At 35.7% G+C, this 20,642-nt stretch overlaps 1 protein-coding gene across 1 annotated transcript in view; it reads right to left on the reverse strand.

The window, feature by feature from the left end:
* Positions 1-1,136: 1,136 nt before the first annotated feature.
* LOC103806538 (estrogen-related receptor gamma) overlaps positions 1,137-20,642 on the reverse strand; it is a gene marked incomplete at its 3' end in the record, with an annotated part of 77,244 nt that continues 57,738 nt past the window's right edge. The window contains exons 3-4 of the mRNA XM_009079244.1: positions 5,726-5,836; positions 1,137-1,298 (exon numbers count right to left, since the gene is read on the reverse strand). Of these exons, the coding sequence (XP_009077492.1) occupies positions 1,137-1,298; positions 5,726-5,836 (273 nt within the window). The remainder of the gene's footprint in view (positions 1,299-5,725; positions 5,837-20,642) is intronic.

Genomic DNA, 20,642 nt, shown 5'->3' on the forward strand with positions numbered 1-20,642 from the left:
GTATGTATATCTCAAAGATGACCCAGAAGAAGAACAACTGAGGACTTGTGCTGGTTAGCACAAGGAGGGGAAAAAAAACACCAAGAATATTTCTTATAAACAAACAACTGACTGGATTATTCACTCTACTATTAAGCTATCCCAAAATCACATCTAAACCGAAATGACATATTACTCTGACGATTTAAAGACTATCCCAGTCTCATGCTTAATAAATCCCCACTACAAAAATTAGAAAAGTAATGAGCTGATGAAAACACACCAACATGCTCATTCATCTGATGGACTAGAAAAATACCTTAGAAAACAAGAAAAAAAGCCGAGGGTTTTTTTGTGTGTGTGTGACTTTACCATTTGTGAAACCTGATAGGCTGAGAACCCTGGAGACTTCTGTAAGTTTGTGTGCTAGTTCACAGAGCAAGAACAGATACCTCAGCACTGGGGGGAAGGGAGGATTCTACCTGAAATGTTATCTAAAGGAATCACTTATCTTCTGAGAAACTGCTTTTAATGACTTCCATTTTTCTTGCTAATAAGAGTGCCAGTCAGCTTTTATAATATCAACACACTTACGTGATATAGACTGCAGTCTATTTCATGCAGACCAAGGAAATAGCAAGTTGTAAGAGGAGACTTTTTGGTACAATTCAGTTCTTTCTACTGAATTGCTGGTACAATTCAGTTCTCACATTAGTTCAACCAATGAAGGGAACAATTCCTCTGTGCCTCCTGTGGTCAATATAAGATAGTGCTGTATTTATGTAACAAAGGAGCCACACTTACGTTCAAGTACCACTGACTCAGGTGAGTACAGAGGAGAGGACTTGTACTACCCTTCATACCAGGAGATAGCAACGTATGTTTATCTTAATGAGAGCAATATATGAAAAAATTCATTCAGTAAGCAGCATTTAAACATAATGACATAATAACACTAGTAACATAGCAACAATAATACTACTTCCAAGGTAAGATATATTATCATCCAACCTATGCTCTACATGAACAATCCAGAGCCTTAAGAGAACTTTATGCATTGTAGGGAGAGAAAAAAAAAATCATATTTTTTACCAGAACAGAACAACTCATGCAATGATTTCTGCATGTCATCTATTTGCAGTAAATACTGTACGTACCTGGAATATGCTTAGCCCATCCAATGATCACCACCAGTTCTCTGTCTGCCAGGTCACAAAGAGTGGTAAGTGCTTTGATGTCACTGTCTGGAACAGTGGGGTCAGGCATAGCATAGATCTTCTCTGGTTCAGCCACCAGTAAATGGGAGACAATCTTGTTATCTGTAAAAATGGTCCAGAACAATATAGGATCACCAGTAGCATCATTCTACATTTCAGACAGATGGCTTAGATTTCAAAGTGCACAAGAATTTGTCTTAAGACACTGAATCTAATTACACCTTACTGTAACTTCGATGGCTTCCACAAGTGGTTACAGCGCAAACACATCTGATCCACTAACCATGTTTATCAAGCCAGACAGTATGTTCTTAAGATAGTAAAATACGTGATTACCTTCTATTACTGGAATACAAACTTTACAGAACAAAATTCATGCATTATAATGTATTTTGGATTGTGCAAATATAAAGGTTTTGCCCCCTCTAATTATCTGCAATTCCCCCCATGCCCAAAGGCAGGTGTATTTTGAGAGACCAAATAACACAAGCAACTACTTCCTGAAATCTGTAACTTCTGTCAGCACCTCCAGCTACCATCGTTTATGTTAGATGGTGCTGCTAAACTGTTGCAACAAAAATGGTCTCAGGATTTTGCCAGTGCTCATTATCTCATGCATCCTATACTATGGGTAACATGCCTGTTGAAATATTAAGAAATAATCTGTATTCCTTAAGGCCTATGCTGTGAGAAAAATGGGGTGTTGTCTTATACTTGCTGTTCAGTAAAATAGAGAAACTTAAGAATCATGTATAAAATTAGCTTCCATAAGTACAAAAATAGACTTATGACCTCCTCTCATTTCCAGACAGGAATAACCATTAAAATCAATGAGAATAAAGAGTGTAAAACTAAGCAAAGTATAAAAGTATGCAGACGCTACCTAAAAAAAATGGTTTTCTGCAAAGAATGATACTTTATCATAGTCACACACTGGTTATTTTTATCTATATAGCATTTTCACTCATGTTTAATATTTACTTTTTCATCCAGATGACTTGTGAAATCTATTTGGAATAATCAATTATGTTATATGGAAAAGTGCAGAGAAGAAAAAAGAATAGAAGAGCCTGGAAGATTTACAATACAGTGTTGCTATTCTATAAGTAGGATAAACATAAAATGAGCACTATATCCATGTGGAGGCACAACGGAAATATTTTATCTCTATACAGGAGCCTGATTTGTTACTCTGAGAAGGCAGAACTAAAAAATACTATACTTCCCAATATATTTACATTTCGCTTTTCATGGTAGCTACATCTTGTGACCTCAAATGCACCACCAGAATTTAAAGCCCAAATGGCACCCTTTAGAGATTTTACACGAATCTGTTCCTTTGGGTAGGATAAAGAGTTATGGGGCTTGGTATGAATGTGTTTCCACTGTGAGAAGTGCCAAGTATTTTCTGACTGCAGAGAAAGCTGCCAGAATTAGTATGACTTTCCCGTCTGCATATAAGTCATAGGATGGACCAGACTGTCCTTCATCAATGGAAGCTGACTGGGATGTGACTTTCCCAGCAGTGTCAGAGAGAATCCCTACTAGCCCATGACATATTTCCATAAAATACTCACTTGATTCAGCTTTCTGATACTTTATTGCCCTTTTGTGACATATACACCTTGATTCTGATCTACTGTCCCTACAATTCTTGCCTTATTCCAAATTTGTGTGTCAGAAGTTGTGATATATGTTAGTCCTTCATATAATAAGTGCAAGACCCAACTGGAAACCATCACATCAAACATGTTTTATTACAAGGGGATATATTCATGCTTTATATGAACTATAGGAACTATGCCAACTGAGGAATTCTTGGTCTCAGTATTCTACTGATTATCAACCTGATTAATGAGGAATTCTATTCTTATTTAAAGATGACAGATGGTAGGTTTAACTTATATTGGCAAACAGCCTTTGCACATATTTTTTTAAATTTTTTTTTAAATAGTCTCTTCATATCCCATTCAATTTTACACAGAAAACACACAAATGAGAAAAGATAACATTACTACTTCCCAAATTTCAGTACTTTTACATGATTTGAAAAGTAGGATAAATAAATTAGAGTTTCTTAACATCCAAACATATGTAGCTGAGGACTTCAACTCTGTGGGTTTTTAACCACTGATTAATGAAGGAGCACTCCCATCCCCAAGTTCTTGGACTTTTTCCCTCCAGCAGAAGAACTGGCCAAAGAACCCCTTTCATTTTTGTTTGAGGTTCCTCACCAATGGCATTCTGTAGATGATTCAGCAATATTGTATATTTGACTCAGGATTTGCAAAATCTCAATTTTTTAAAATTTTATTTTTACAATCAATAAGATCTATGGGCAAGCCATTGGATTTCATGGTGAGGCTGGAAAATACAATAGAGACCAGAAGCAGGTATAGGAAAGAGCCTCCAAAAATTCGTTTTTTCCCTATAGGGGGTAAAGGTACATGCATTAGCACATGCATTTATACAGAACATAGGAAAATTTTGAATGTACTCAGAAATCTCCATCACTCAGGAAATTGAATAGCCACGAGCACTGTTTCTAAGTAAATCTTATTTAATGTTTCCCTAATTAGAATCAATAGAACTCAATTTTCATTCCTATGCCTTTGTTATGCACAAACTATCAGTCAGGGTCCAGAAAATTGACCAGGCTACTTCCACACAAAACTGATTCAACACTTAAAAGTCTTGACACTTATCTGTCAGAATTTGAAAATTAAGTTTTATAAATGTTTGTTACAAAAATGTTTGTAATTGCACAAGCTAAGGAAAGTGAAGGGAGGCAATTAGATAATGAGTAATGATTTATGAGGAGGTTAGTTAATCTGAGACAAATGGAGCTTACAGAAGCTGGTGTAGTTATCATCTTAAAGGTAATGTAATGCACCACTTTGCAGTAATCTTGGGTTTACAGAGAGATTCTTGTGCTTCGGTGCAACTGCATCAACCTCTGTTCATATCTTAAGGGCTTGGGGCTTTTGGGTTGGAATTTTTTTTTTTGTCTGTTTGGTCCTGGTGTTTTTGGTATGTTTTGCTATCAACATTTCTACTCAATGACGATTCCAAATAAATGAAAAACTGACAATCTGTGCACCCAGGAAAACTAAACCTCTAATGAAATTAAGCATTAGAGTTTATTAAATTTTATTGTATTATCAGAAAGTTTTTATTATAATGTGCAAAATCTGCTTAGTGCAGCCCTAGATCGTATTTACAGAACAGTGGGACAGCTTATGTAGGCTGAGTAGAAGATGCCAGATTGGACAATTGAAGGAATATAATCAGCATAATGTTTTTTGGAAAGGCAAAAGGAAACTATGCCATATGTTCACTTAAGCCTTAATTTTATGTAAAACTGGCTGTTTTTTCTTTGACACAGCTAAAATGCCCTTTCACTTACAGTTCAAAGACTGTTTATTTGCTCTCCAGATCCCCATATGCTCAAACGTATTGTACACAGCACTGTCCCCTACTGGGGAACATGATCGGAAACAAACTCCATTTTCCGTACAGCCAAGTATTTTCAAGAGGCTAAAACTGACATTTGTCAGAGTATTGTCAGAGGCTTAGGGGCAAAGGCAAACGGGAGAAAAGGGGAAATTTGCCCTCCTTATTTCTCTGGTTTATTTATCCATTTTAGGAGCAAATTAACCTTCTCGGCAGGAGCAACTGGATGTGTGTATTCTCATTTGAATTTGGAAGAGTTTACAACACTTGATATAGCGTGTATGTCTGTGCAGGGTAACAGACTAGCCTCTTACACTACAGCTATAATGCTATTAAATTTACTTCATGGAATTAGTACAGTCACTGCTTGAGTTTATATAAGCTGCAAAGCAAAACCCCTAACTATTTTTAGTTAATCGCAAAGAGGATGGAACTTGTATTTTAGCAATGACATGATCATCTCTCTCTCTCTCTCTCTCTCTTAATTTCAGCCTGGCGAGATACAATCAAGGACATTATTAAAACATAACAAAACAAAGCAAAAAAATCCATGATGGTACTACTAGAGCCCAAACTACCAATCTCTGCTTTGTTATTAATGTGGCATATTGCTGTTTTAATCTAATGCTAGGTAGTGTATTAATCTATAGGTATAAATTAATGAGGCTCTTAATGTATTTTCACTGGGAGGTTGAGCAGTCAAACTCATTTAGTTAGTGAAAACTACAAAAATCGCTTTCTTGTGAAATCTGAAACTAGAAGCTTCAATGAACTAATGTTCACAGTATGAACCATTTTATGTACCACTGAAAATAAAGATAACCTGTAAATGTAAAATTTGCACTGCATAAACCATGCTTTTATACACTTCCACCTGTAAAAACACTCTTTGTTCAACTCCACTTGAGAGAGATGAGCATATTTAAGACAAAACCTGTTAACAGCTAAATTGATATAGCCTTCATAGTAATATCTTCTGACCAAACCCTTGTTCTAGTTAGAAGGAGCCTAGCAAACAGGGCTAGGAGTCAATACCTTGTACCCATAGAGAAATTTTGTGCATCTGTTGTACTCACATGGCTTTTTTGCTGGCTGAACTAGCTGAGGGTTCAGGTATGGGCTATTCTCTGCATCTATTCTGCGCTTGTACTTCTGGCGACCTCCGCGTACTCTGTCTAGGCGAACACCTACATTTGGAAAAATAAGAAAACATGTAATCAAATATATTATGAGGATGCCTTTCAAGTAACAATCTTATATTTCCTGCTTTCCAATATTTATATAGAAAGCATGTTTATTTCAAAAGACTAATTTTATAAAGCAAGGAAAATAAGCACTATAAGTATTTGCATGCTGGTTAGATTTTCACACATGTGAGACTAAGTATACAACATAATTTCCTGTTCATTTAAAACCATTCATTCATGTTTATATATTAATAGAAAAAGCTAACAAGTTTAGTTTCCATTTGAAAGACTCTGATCTTAAGTTATCTTTGCCAGAAGCAGAAGTTCAAAGCTGTAGCACCATGGATATAGAAGTCTAACAGACTTCTAACAGTCTAACAGTCTAACAGAACAGAATTAGAACTTTAGAAACAATGAGTGCTGTATACAGTTGAGACAGATAAAAGCAATGCTTTTAATTAAGATGGATTAACATGGCCAGAGGATACAAAGGAAGCATCCTTAGTAAAATAAGAATATATATGTGGCTTAAAGACCTGAAATGGTTCTTGTGGGTTTGAAAGAAATCGTATGGCTGTGCATTTAGATGTCATCAATGATGAACTAACATTTGTGTTCTACCTCCATACTGTTCATTGCTTCAATGAAACATTCTGCTACCTGTTTCGTATGGATATATAGGATTCTACCTTCCTGAAACAAGCTATAGCTGCTCTCATCAACAAAATGAAAAAAAGGAGGAAGGGTAGAAAGACAGTAGGTCCAATAAAACCATGAAATATTTTTATTTCTTTCTGAGTCACCCAGGCAGATTTCCAGACAACCAAGATGAATGTGACTATAAGCAAGTAGTAACATAACACTGAAGTTGAAAAACTTGGCACATATGCAGGGCAACAGGACAACTAATAACAAGTGCAAAATTTGTCCCTAATGACATGTATTTAGCTACCCAAGAATACAAGGACACATTACATATCAATGATCCCTGTGAGCAATGTAACAAAGTGCAACTCACTTTCTCACTTCTCTTTTCATTGTCTATTTTGGCTCTCCTCCCTCCTTTTCTGTTTTCTACTGTCATCATTGTGCCCTATTCTAATACTTTCCGTCTCTCTGATCTCTCCCTTGCATGAAATGCCTCCAGAACTGGCTTCTGGGCAGGAAGGGAAGCCACCACAAAAGAATTTACAGTTTATGTGCATAGGAAGAACACAGCACAGAGTTTATGTTCTGCCTATGAACTTGCACTGGTAGCACAGTCTAGTTACCATGAAACATGAGTCAATCCTCTTTCATTCTCAAAACTCAAAGGGGATTGATTGGGCTTTGGTGAGGAAAAACTATTTTGGCAACTAGCCAGAAATCCAAGACCAAACAAGGGGTGGTTTTGTTCCTCCTTTCCTTGTATTTCCTGCCTTTATTTTTAATTTATGATAAAACAAACCAATCACATACCCAAAAAGGTCAGTGTATAGTTATGAATGAAATCTTATTTACGGTAGTTACCTATATAACTCGTAGCTGATTCATGGCCTGAGCTATTTGATAAAATTTATAGTGATTCAACCAACAGAGCATGGTTGTCCAGTCTTTTCAGAACTCAGTGTTCTTCACCCCTGAATCAGGAGTTTGAGCTACACCCGAAGCAAATTACATCCAGGACAATACATTGCCATAAAAACAAACAGCAAAAGACCAAGGTTTAACAGTTGAATATTCAGAAAGAGATGGAGGATTAGAACAAGCCACATGCAATATTGGTGGGATTATGAAAAAGACTGCCCAGCGTTTGAAGAAAAAGAGATATAAAATGATTTCTGCATAATTCAGATGCCATCCTTCTTTCTGCTTGGGAGCAGATTTCATAGTGATAAAAGATGGATAGCATCAGGCAGAAGTATATTTAATCAAAAAGTAATGGAACTGAAGCTTAAATTAAAATAATATAAATCTACCAAGATGAACAATTTTTTTACCTCCTTTGCATTTGACGAGATACACATTCGAGTCATTCACATATTCAATGGGAGGAAATACAAATGTAACAATAGCAAAATTTTACTTAGATCCATGCCCTTACCTAATATACATGGCTATACCTGTAAATAAAGCTTTATTTTTGAAAAAAAATTTCTAAATAACCGGGGAGAAATTGTATTGTACATTTTAAAATTACCTAAGTGTATTATAGAACTGATTCTGGTTCTAATGTGAAAACATTTTTGATAATATAATACCAATAGACTATAAATTAGAGGTTTATAACCCTTTCATTAAAACTGATACAGAATTTACCATCATTTTGACTCCTAAATTTTCTTTGCTCCTAGTACTTATCAACATGAAGTTGATCAGAAGGCTGGAGCATCTCTGCTGTGAAGACAGGCTGAGGGAGTTGGGGCTGTTCAGCCGGGAGAAGACAAGACTGCCTGGAGACCTCAGAGCAACTTTTCAATATCTGAAGGGCCTACAGGGGAGCTGGAGAGGGACTCTTTGCTAGGAACTGCAATTACAAGGGGTAATGGGTCCAGACTGAAGTAGGGGAAGTTTAGGTTGGATATTAGAAAAAAGTTTTTTACTCTAAGGGTGGTAAGACACTGGAACAAGTTGTCCAGAGAAGTAGTGGCTGCCCCAACCCTGGCAGTGTTCAAAGCCAGGTTGGATGAGGCCTTGAGCATCCTGGTCTAGGGGAGAGGCGTCCCTGTCCATGGCAGGGGGCGTTGGGACTAGATGATCTGTCAGGTCCATTCCAACCCCTAAAATTCTATGATTCTATGCTACTATATGAAAGTAGATAATTAATAATCAGTTTCTGATACTCTAACACACCCTAAGTCTTGCTTCCCAAGAGTCTTTATAGACATAAACACAATTCAAGACCGCTTAAGAAACCATACCCATCTGACATTCCAAAAAAACTGAAGTTTGGCAGGTAGCAAACTGAAATCCAGAGGTTCCTAAGTATATGCATGCATTTCCCCCCGTAACTCCTATAGCCTGTATGAGAGAATTCATTACATAAAATACATTTATCTGCTCTCAAGACAGCAAAAACTGATGCCTCCTTTGTTACAAAAACAAAAGGAAGAAAGAAAAACAATTTTGTCCACAAAGATCTTCATTTCAGGTAAGAGCAGCTTTACATCTTGATCATAGAGGTAATTGCTGTAGTTCCACACATAGTCTGTAGACTATTAAAAGTGGCAACTAGCTAGTGTGCCACAGAGAAGTTAAATAGACCTCTGCTTTAGCTCTGCTGTGCATGTGGCTTTCCAGAGTCTTGAGCAACTCAGTTCACTCACCCTATCAGTCCTCAACCGTAAAGTGAAAAGGAAGATACCCACTCCACCCATATGAACTCTTGTAACATCTCTGAATGAATTGCACTGTATGTATTATGACTGCAGTTCTTCAGGGTCAAAACATCCATTAATGTCACTGAACACACAGCTCCATTGGAGACAAGGAATTTGATTCTCCACATTCTGTAATGCTCATTTTAAAATCCTTCAACAGAGAAACAAAACCAAGAGTCCTAATAAGAAAAATAGGGATGACCACAGGGTACAAATAGGAAGATCAGACTTACTACAGTTAGGAAACCAGTTACTTTCAACAGTCAAGTGCACTTTACATCTTGGGACAAGCACAACTCATGAACTCATGAGCTCATCTGTTCAGGAGTGGTGGACAGTCACACATTTAAACATGATTCACAAATCTCAGAAGATAAAGGTTAGACTAGGACTGTAATATATGGAAATAGAAACTATGTAAATTAATGCAATAGCTACATTTTTAAGAAAAGCTATTATACACACTGATACAACATAAGAATTTCTCCAGCTGGTCTTGAGGGGAAAAATATGCTTTCATAGTCACTATACAAGCTTCTGCAAAAAAAAGTTTTACCTCCTGGTTCCTTACAGAATCTTTGCATGATTTCCATCAAATGCTTACCAACACACAACAAAGTTACATTGGGCACTTACTCTACAGTGAATGTGTCCACATAGTCTTGCACAGAAATAACTGAAGACTAGAGCTGATGTACCAAATACCAAGTACCTACCAGGTACTTCAATCTAAACAAATTTAACAGGCAAACCTGAACTAATTTTCTCTCCATTTCTTCATCTGTTCCTCCCTCACCAACAAATGTAAATTATTATTCCTATTCTGTAGTCCTTTTCTCACATTGCCTTGAAGACCTCTATGCTACATAATCAAAAAGATTGCCCTTACCCCAATATATTACTGGTTTTGCAATTCAGGTCCTCAGGATGATAATCCTGTTTAACCATGTCATCGCATTTTCCATACAGATCCAGGCTGTATTCAAAGTATACTATTTAATCTTTTATCATCTACTTCAATTCTTATTTTCTGTCCCCTCCTCCTTACCTTGGCTTCAAGTTTCCAGTGTTCAGTTTTTCACTTGACCCACAAATATTCTTGTCCTTTCCACAGAACTCTAAACCCACAGAAAATTCCTAGGCTAAATGGAAGGCCTTAGCCCAATCCTTCAAATCAAGACCTACCAACACAGGAGTCCCTGTAAGAAATTGTTCATTATCTATAACTGGGGGTAGCTTTTTATTTTGGAAAAAAATAAATCTAGTTCACTTAAATATGAACAAGTATCTGAATAAATCAAAAATCCCTCTCTACCTTCCAGTACATCAGTAAAGAACAGGTTTGAGATCAGAATCAAACCTGCAATCTTGACTTCCTTCAGAAATTAAAAAATCTGTTCCCTTCCTGTTCCCCTTACGTAAGAGATCTATGGCAAGTGGGTATGTTTTACAACACCATTCTGGCAAGCTCCACCTCTAACACTGCATTTGATATGTATGAAATAGATTCCTATCTCAATTTTTGAGATATGTAATTGGTTAAAAATTAATTTTCTACAGATGTCTGTAAGATTCCCAGCAGTACCTTCAATTTTACAGTGAGACCAGTAAGAACAGTTACCCACATAACTTCATCTAGCCAAGCTTTAGAGGAGCATCAGTACCAGAGGCAAAAACCCCCCTGATTAACAGCAAAACTGGAAAGAGCAAATAGAATTTTAATGGCAGGTTCTGATGTGGTTCTCCTTTGAGACAACGTCTTGATGGTGTTCCAATGCACTTGAACATATTGTGATTATTTCTAAGGTTGCTGAGTAAGCTTGAGTGAATATTATAAACTCTTAAGTTTTGCTTTTATTCACACAGAACAGAAAAACCAGTTGATTTTTTCCACCATGAACACAGACAGAATGCATTTAGATTTAAGAATGCAGAGTCATCTGGATACTCTTAGACAACTCAGTAACCTCTATAGTTTGGGATTAGAGAAGTGTGAGGCCAGTCCATTAACCCTACAGTCTGAAAGATCTATAGTCAAAAAAATGCTTTCTTTAAACCATGAAAGTCTTCTCTGAATACAGTGGAAACATGCAGGAAGCAAAACAGCATGAAGAAAAAGGATAATATGAGCTATATTTTTTTCTAGATCTGCATATTTGTTTTATGTGCTGAATTACAAGCTTGCCAGAGAGCTTCTGAAAAGAGTTTACGAAGTATTTGGATCATACCATATGCAGGTAAAAATTCAACTAGAGATATAAAATATGTGTCTACCAGGCAGGTAATATTTTGAAAACAGAGTCCTAAGTCATCAAAGAAGATAAAAGCTATGACTCACATTAAAGCTTTCCCGATCTATAGCTGAATTAACAACTAGCAGGGGAAGGCTTTAGTGTTTTGTATTCCAATAGCTATCTGCACTATTAAACACATTATTTAGTGTAGCATGGGAAGTTTAAAAATCATCCTCCTACTTCACATTCAGTTAGTAGCAAAAAGTATTTGTTAATATGGGATAAAATTGCCTGTCCCCTAGAGGTGCCTATACAATTCATGAACCGACCCATATAACGGACTGAAAGACAAAACAATGTTTATTACTTTAATATCTAACTTACTCTGTGACTATAATCTGTTCCTCTGAGAACAATTTGCAAAAAAATAGTTTATTATAAAAAACCCTCCAAAATAATCAGGCTAATTAAAATATTTAGTGAATTGTTCCAGGTTGAGAAATCAAAAGAGAAAAATATGGCTTTTCTGTTTGAAAACAATGTTCCATTACAGATTAAGTTTATGTTTAATTGTTAGCAAAGTTTCTAGGCAACCAAATGTAAGCAACATTTTTGAAATTCCATTTTTGTCCTGGGAGAAGGAGATGAGAAGGTTGCATTTTGGCCAAGGAACTGATAAAAACATCTCTTAGGTTAAAGCCCAGAGGCTTGTTTTTTTCAGTTTGACAAAAGAACTGATAAATGTATTACTTACACAGCTCAGTACTCAACCTCTCTTGAAAGGAACATTAACTTTGCATGAACTAATCATCTACATGCTGAAATTTTGTGCACTGTCATTTATGCATTAAAACACAAAAGAACGTGCATAAAATCCACTTACTTTTCCCATGCAAATGAGATTTTGTGTAAATAAATTCTATTATTTCTTAGCACAAGTAATTTCCATTGAAGAATGGTCCATAAACAAAGATGTTCACATGAAGAAAATGTGGCATAAAATGTTTAATACTACTACTGTTGCTTTACAACTACTGTTGCTTTTTAATGGCTCCATATGAAGCTATGTATCCTAATCTGTGACACTCACAAATACAAATTAGGTCACATGCAACAGGTGACAAGTTTTAATTGAATGTCTTCTGTCTGCAATTCTGACAAAAGGTGAATGGAAATAAATGAGTCTGGCAAGACAGCCCTGAGCCTTACAATACCCAATACCTCATTATTTTTAAACAGCTATCTATAAACTGATGCTGACAAGCCTTGAACCTTTTATTTCTGTTCAAGAAGAGGTGAATGTGCAGAAAGAAAGAAGAAAATGTAAAAGAAAAAAGGAAAACATGACAGCTACTCTGTTGCATTAACCATGTAATACCCATTATTAGCTCTCAAATATTGCAAAAGAGTATCTTTTGAACTCCAAGTAAGAACCTATAAAAATATCTGTTTATTTTCTGGAAGATACACACTCTATACACTCAGTTCCTATTGCCTAAATTTGATCTTTTTCAAGTGTTATACTACCTGATTTTCATTAGAATTACATTAGACTCAAGCTGATTTTAAAGAGACTGAAATTAGGCCAGTAAATACAGGTTACAGAGCTTCCACTTCTTTTCCTTCACTTTTCCAAAGTGATGAAGAGCCTATGTGGCAGCAAAATGTGCATACTTGTAAACTGTGAAGGAAAAGCAATGTGGAACTAAGACAGTGAACATATATATAAAGCCTCGATGTTTCTGAAATAAAGCAGTTACCATCACAGAATATTTCTCTCCCCATCACCTGGATTACTAATATACCAATTACTAGGAAGCAGTGTAAAATACTGCAACAGCTTTTATGAATAACACAGAAAATACTGTTGCTAATTGCACCATTAAATTTCATGTCAATGTGCTCATATATCATAAACATACTATACAATAGTATACGCATTATTTTTTTTAATTATGCGTACAACGTCCTGGGACAAAGTATAAAATATAAAGAAAGACAATCTGTCACTAACTAAATACCACAGTTCTTACCTTAGTTTATTTAAATATAATTACAGGAGATGCTATCTTGTTTCAGAGTTCAAATTGCAACCAATTTAATGAGTGGAGCTTGCTGGGCTGTAAAGTCATTACTGCATCAATACACTTGTAACCATTACTTTAAGGTGACAAGTGCAGATCAGGAAAGTCAGCTTGGCTGATGATCCAAGGAGAAGGCATAGAATGCCAGGAGATAGAAAGGTCAAAAAGTAAGTTTGAGCAAGGCCATACCAATGCCTGAAGGTCAAAAGCAGGCTTTTATTCTAGATCACATCACCAGAGCTTATAAAGAATTCAAGAGCTATGCTAGTGACAACTCTAATAGAAAAGAAGTCTAACTGAAGTTCTGGACCATTTGCTGGCAACTCTCAAGAGAGATGGGAAGATTGAAATGAAATGCATTATAATAATTTGACTGTGAAGTACTAGTACCATGAACAAGATCTCAATACCCTTTTCAGATACAATAATGTGAAGTTTCACAATATTTCAGTTAGTGACTTGGATGATGTGGGATTCTGGAATTAATCTGTGATCCAGAAGTCACAGGAAAGTTCTTAATAGTGAGAGTTGAAACAGTTATATAAAATCACATTGGTTCTACAGGGACGATTCTACTCCTTAGAATCAGGATTTCCACCCAGAGAAAGTGATTTCATTTTGATGGAACAAAACCAGAGAAAAACTAAAGGAAGTCTCTCATCATACTAGAGCTTTAAAACAGATGTAAAATTCACTGAAATATTAAGGTTTTTATCCTAACAAACATGATCCCTAAGTTTGGGAGGTTTTTCTTTTCTGCTTCATTATCCTCTTCTCTTTTTTTTTCATTGCTTTTTTTCCCCCTTTGGGACAAAATCTTTCTCATCTTCCTCAAGAAGTATCCATTCTGGGATGAACTGTACAAGAGTAAGACAAGCAAAATTTAGTTTTCAAATTGCACCCACCTGGCCAATTACGCAAGATTTACCTTTACAGTTAAGGTGGCTTTATATTGCCATTGGAGTCTAAATTTGCCTTCGTACAAATATGTGTTCTCACAGAATTCTGGACTTCTCCAAAGCTTATTCATGAAAACACCATTTTGACATTGTCTTTTCGCTTACTACACCCATAAGAATACTATCTCTGCAGTCTTTTCCATAGTTATGTGTTGAGTAATTATGAACTACCCTTTTATTGGTGAAGCACTATGGAATTCTACACTGCTTTTTTTTTTCATTTTTAAAAGAGTAATATAATGATTCATGGAATCACATCAATTTCAGGCTTCATCCTTCAAACTCAAAAGGTATGGCAGAATTCTGAACTTCTTCCCTCTGTCTTTTGCATGCTATTCTAGACCAAGTGGCACAACAGGAAAACAGCCCAAGAAGCTTATGCCATGTCTCAGCCACTGGCTGCAGCTAACACATTTTTAGGAGCATTAAATTTCAGGCTTCATCCTTCAAACTCAAAAGGTATGGCAGAATTCTGAACTTCTTCCCTCTGTCTTCTGCATGCTATTTTATGGCTCAGCAGAATTTAGACCAAGTGGCACAACAGGAAATCAGCCCAAGAAGTTTATGCCATGTCTCAGCCACTGGTTGCAGCTAACACATTTTTAGGAGCATTATATCTTATCATGATTTATAGCCTAAGTATACTTTATCAGTTTTACCCATACAGAAGACTGCAATGGAAACTAGAATATCTAAAGTAATTTAATGAGTGCATATACCAATCTGATGCTAAAAAAACCGGGGTACTTTTAAACCTAAGCATTGACTTTATATGAAAATATGGGCTTTACTTGGAAAACGTGGTATGTATTCTTACTTCTTCTCTTTACTTTTGCAGCCAAAATATGAGCATTTTGTCTTCTGTATTATTGTTTGCAAATGTTTTTCAAGAGTAGACAGGAGTTACACAGCAGGGTTTCAATTGGGGTCCCAGAGTACTCTTGCAGTACAATTACACAGTAATTCTAACTTCAAGATTAAAGAAGATCTTATACTACTAGTTTCAAGTGTCTTTGGTAGCAAATGACATAGCTTTTCTGTACTTTGCTCTTCCTGTCCATGTAGTGTAACTTTCTGTTTCTTACAACTCTACCTGCTACACGAGTAAAGTTCAACAGTGGGTTATGGGTACATAGTACAGATGGGAACACTTTATGGCTGTGAGGAGTTTGAAATTCCTAGTTTCTATTCCCTTTCTGACTTCTTTGAGCAGTTGCTTATTTTGAAAAGGGGAATCTTTGCTACTTAGGCAGGAAAAAAACTGATCTGTGTTAATATGTTCATACTGGAAGGTAGACAGCACATCACAGCATCTTCCTGTGCTGAAAATTGTTCGGTTGCTTCTGACTGAAAATCTCAAATTAAATGCAGAAGAAAAAAAATAAGGTTTTTTGTTTCACTACTTGCAGTGCATTAAAATGATGACTGTTCAACAACAAAACTAAAACTTCAAAATTGAGTGGCTAGAGAGACGTCAAGATGCAGCAAAGTAAAACAAAGGAAACTAATGTAAAATATCAATGTGGTGGAATTGTACAAGGTGCAGCAAAGTAAAACAAAGGAAACTATGTAAAATATCAATGTGGTGGAATTGTTTCCTACTAGTATTGTAGCATTGCTTGAAAGGTGAAAACAAAAAAATATATTATGTATGTTTCTGGAGGTGGCAGGTAAAAACATTTCAAATTGCCTTGCCAGAAAGGGATTTTACAAAAGGCCTTTATAGAGCCTCACATTCCCATCCACAGAACTCTTTTCAAGAGATAAGTATTTGTATTTTATACAAAGTATCAGAGTGTACAAGCATCTGCCCCAACATTTTCTGAGTACTGAGAATACAGCAAGTGTCAGTGGAAGATGTGGTTGTAGGGATGCTGACAACTCAAAACCTTTACATTTTTAAATAGCTATTTCTGTATTTACATAACATAAATCAAACAAATCTTTTTAAAATGCCTTTTCCTTTGTCTGTATATAACCTATCCTCTGAATCTTCCATGAGCATCACTACCAAAGAATTGTGCATACATGTGAATCAGAAAGTGAAACTGATCAGAAAAAATCCAAATTAATTAATCAAGTACTGATGCTACGGTAAGTGAGGAGAAAATAAGGAATAAATTTTTTAAGTGACTAAATTTTATAAGAGAAGGCTTCAGTTCTTCAGTTGAATTATATGGGTAGATTTATACAGTATATAAAAGTATCAGATTTGGAGATACATTGCAAGATTAAAAGATGTGTACTATTTTTTGAATCTTCTAATGTTCACTTCTTTTCCCGTAACACAAAAAGAACTGAAACATTCATGTATATAATTTTAATAAAAATCTTAGGATAATATCTGGCTTTGCCAGCTAAACCCTGAAAAGAACACCCGATTAAATTTTTACAGTTCCAATAACAAATGTGTGTGTTTGTGTTTCATCTTGGTAAAGCAATGGAAAAGAAAACAAAACACAAGGAGTTAACAAATACAAAGTTCTGTGGCCATAAATGAAAAAAAATCCAACTCTTCCTTTTGAATTTTAAGTATTCTCCTGAACATACTTAACACTTCATTCATGCTCTGAGTGTAACTGATTTATATATTAGCTCATATATCCTGCCAGCCCCATTACCTGACATTCGGACTAGCACACTGGAGTGACAGGTTATCCTGTTTGTGGCCTCTGCGTCTCTTCTCAAGAAGTACTTGAGCAATTAATGGAAAGTTTATTAGTGGTACCACTTCACTGATACTACTTCTAGAAGCTTTCTATACAGAAGCATATTGGTTCGACAGCATATTGACTATTCTTTCATGGTTAGCAATATGAGTGGATCAGAGCCAATGCAAAAAATCCCAGTTGAAAAACATAATGGCAATGGGCTCAACGTTTTCCAGAGTTTTTGACTGTCCATAACGTAACAAACAATTAATCCTGTGAGGTAAAAGATTTCACTTCAATAAAACAGCATAAATTTCGAAACAATTAGATGATACAGTCTGATTATAAAATGCCCCTACTGTAAAACAGAAACAAAGACAATTTTCTTTTAATCTCATAGGTAATGTTGGGCCTTTGGGAAATGGGTTAATAAATTCTAGTTTTCTAAACCAGGCAGATTGATTTACTGCAAACTTCCCCCATTACAGTTCTAGTAGATGTCTATCAAATTGCTTATGAGAACAAATTTATGGAAAATATCCAAGAGTACTGCTTTGTTCTTATTAAAATACATGAATATGTATGTAATTTTAGCCAAACTAAATGAACAAAAAGAAAGAGAAAAAAGGTCAACAGTTTTTGCCACAAGAATTATTCTTTTTCGCAAGAAACAACTCCTCCTTGTTAAAAATGCTTGTCTGAGTAGAATATTTTTGTTTAAATTGTAATGGCAAATGCTATGAAGAAAATTGCAAAAGCATACAAGGGTATGTTAATACAAGTAATTGGGTGACATAATTACATAAACATCATTTAAAAGAGGAAATAAAGCATAAAATTTCCTCATAAATTACTTTATATAGAATTTTAACAGATGCAGAATTAAAACCAAAAAGTTTTAAGTCAGTAATTCTTGACAAGCACCATCTATTTAAACTGACACATGTCTACCCTCCTCCTGAATGCAGATCTCAATGGGAATATTCACCATGTGCAATGCTAAACACATGCATATTTTACTTTTCTAGGGACCATGAAAAGAGTATTTACCAAACAGGAGACTATATGCTTCTTTCTCAATGCATTGCAAATCTAGTATAACTCTACTGAAGTCTGTGCATTCCTCCAGAGCTACTTGTAAGGCCAGGAAGAGCAAACAGTTTACTTTCATTGACCTTGTACTTTTCCCAAATACTGTGCTCCTCTCAAGGTTTTCTGCTTTATCTCCCCAAGTTCTCTTCCCCCATTAAAACACATACATTGAACTCATTCTTTTTATTTTCTTTTAGACATATTGCTATACATTCCTATGGACTCTAACATCCAGTTTAAAAGACATTAAGGCTAAAACAAGTAGAATTGACTGAGTAAAAAGATGACAGGTTATGTACAAAATAGCTCAAACAAGCCCACAAATAGTAGCCTGGAAGAGTATTTCAAGATATTTATACTAGCACTCTCACACCAAGCTAATGTGTATAATCCTCTTCCAAGGACAGTTTTTGAGCAACTTGACCAGGAAGTGTATGTACAATTCAATTCAAAATTGTGTTTGTGACTTTCACTGCAGCATCTAAACCTCTTATCATCATCATAAAGGTTCTTCACTCAGAGGGTGGTTGGGCACTTGGACAGACTCCCCAGGGAAGTGGTCTGCACTAAGACTCAGAGAGTTCAAGAAGCATTTGGATAATGCTCTCAGGCACATGGTGTGTCTCTTGGGGCTGTCCTATGCAGGGCCAGCAGCTGGACTTCCATGATTCTTGTGATTCCCTTCCAACTCAGAATATTATATGACTCTATGATATTAGTCCACCATAAAAATCAGTAATAATTGAATTATATTTCATCTTTATCAGAAATGCAGAATTTCTTGCAAAAAGAGCCTTGGACCTATTAAGAAGCACCTTTTCCAATGTCCCTTTCCCAGAAATACATAGCTCCATTTCACCTATTACTGTATAAATGATTAATTTATACATATTTGAACAGGGCATTCTTTTACCACTATTTTTCTCCTTGTGCTGTAGTGAGTACAATTTTCTTTCTCTAGCAGTAAGTTTTGAGAGAATGATCACTATAAGCTGTGTGTGCTTTGCGCATCACAGTGTAACTCAAACCAATGACACTGCATTGCTTAATGATTAATAAAAGCTAAGAATCAAAATTCCTTACTCATTCCTTTATCCTGCATTACACAGGCAATACTTCAATCTAAATACAGGAAACTGAAGACAAGAAGTAAAGGTCTAAAGAGGTATTGGTAAATAAAGCCATCTGTGTGGTTCAGTTTTCCACTTTTAGACTTTGTCCATTGCTGCATCTCCAGATTAGTCTTGTAAGATCCAAAATTATACACAGCACTGTCCTTTAGGCAAAAATTTGTTTATTCCTTCTTTTCTTTTGCCTCTTTTTGACCTTACAACCTACTCTTTGGATCAGAACCTGCCTCTGCAATATGTTTTGTTTGTTCTAGAAGGTCTTTTGATCCTAAGGTCAATTGTTTGTTCCAGAAGGTCTTTTGACCCTGAGGACAAATTTGGATCCTTTTTAAGATGTTCAAGATTTTTTTTTTCCTATTAATTTTAATCTGGACTAGATATATTCAGAAGAATGGTATAAAAACATGCAGAGAGTTCTGAACAAGAAAGTACACTTTACTGCATCACTATAATGACATAACAGGAATAGCCTGTTGCACGTATTTTCAAAAGAAACTGACTCAAAAGTTCTTCCTTGAAGCCTTAACTGTTAACCTGCAGAAAAGAAAGAACTGACCATTGAAGAACATGCCTCTAAATATGCTTATATCCAGCAAAATCATGCATCAGTTACAGGAAACATCAATATGTTTTCTGGGAATAGTCAGCCATATAATTTATTGGAGAAAATCAAAACAGGTGGCACGGAGGATGGATCTTATGAGAGATGGATCTTATTGGATTGAAGGTGGGACCTTTTTTAATCAGTGATCTCAATAGTTTTAACAAATCTGATATTTTCTGATACTGTTTTTAAGGTTTTCTATGTTTCCTACTTGCTGACATGTGAGATTTATGTGCAAATTGTACACCTTGGCACTGCTCAGGAGCATTTGTTTCTTGAATTGAGGCAGGTTTTAGAAACTGTAACACAATTCATTTTTTACTGCCTTTTCCCTATTTTACAGAGTTAAGTTATTTTCCACTTGTCATGGCATTGTGTCAGAGATGGTGTGGTATGGTGGATTGATACCTCTTTATTATTCTCTCCAGATTGTGCCTTTCCTTTTAGATTGCTCTGTGATCTTTTTTTCAAACTATCCTTGAAGAATGGAAGTGTAGTAAAATTCTCTGCTTTGAGCCAGATTTTTGTGGGGTCTGTTTTTCTCTCAGTGATGGTACTTACATATTTCTTGAAATCAGGCTAATTTGCAGTTAAGCACTAGATCAGTAGGAAACTTGGCCAGAAAACCTAAATACATCAACCCAGCAGAGCTTTAGTGGTAACTGGACCTTTAAATTAAGATTCTGAGCAAAG

The sequence above is a fragment of the Acanthisitta chloris genome, unplaced genomic scaffold, assembly GCF_000695815.1.
Source record: "Acanthisitta chloris isolate BGI_N310 unplaced genomic scaffold, ASM69581v1 scaffold7287, whole genome shotgun sequence".
NCBI classification, from domain to species: Eukaryota; Metazoa; Chordata; class Aves; order Passeriformes; family Acanthisittidae; genus Acanthisitta; species Acanthisitta chloris.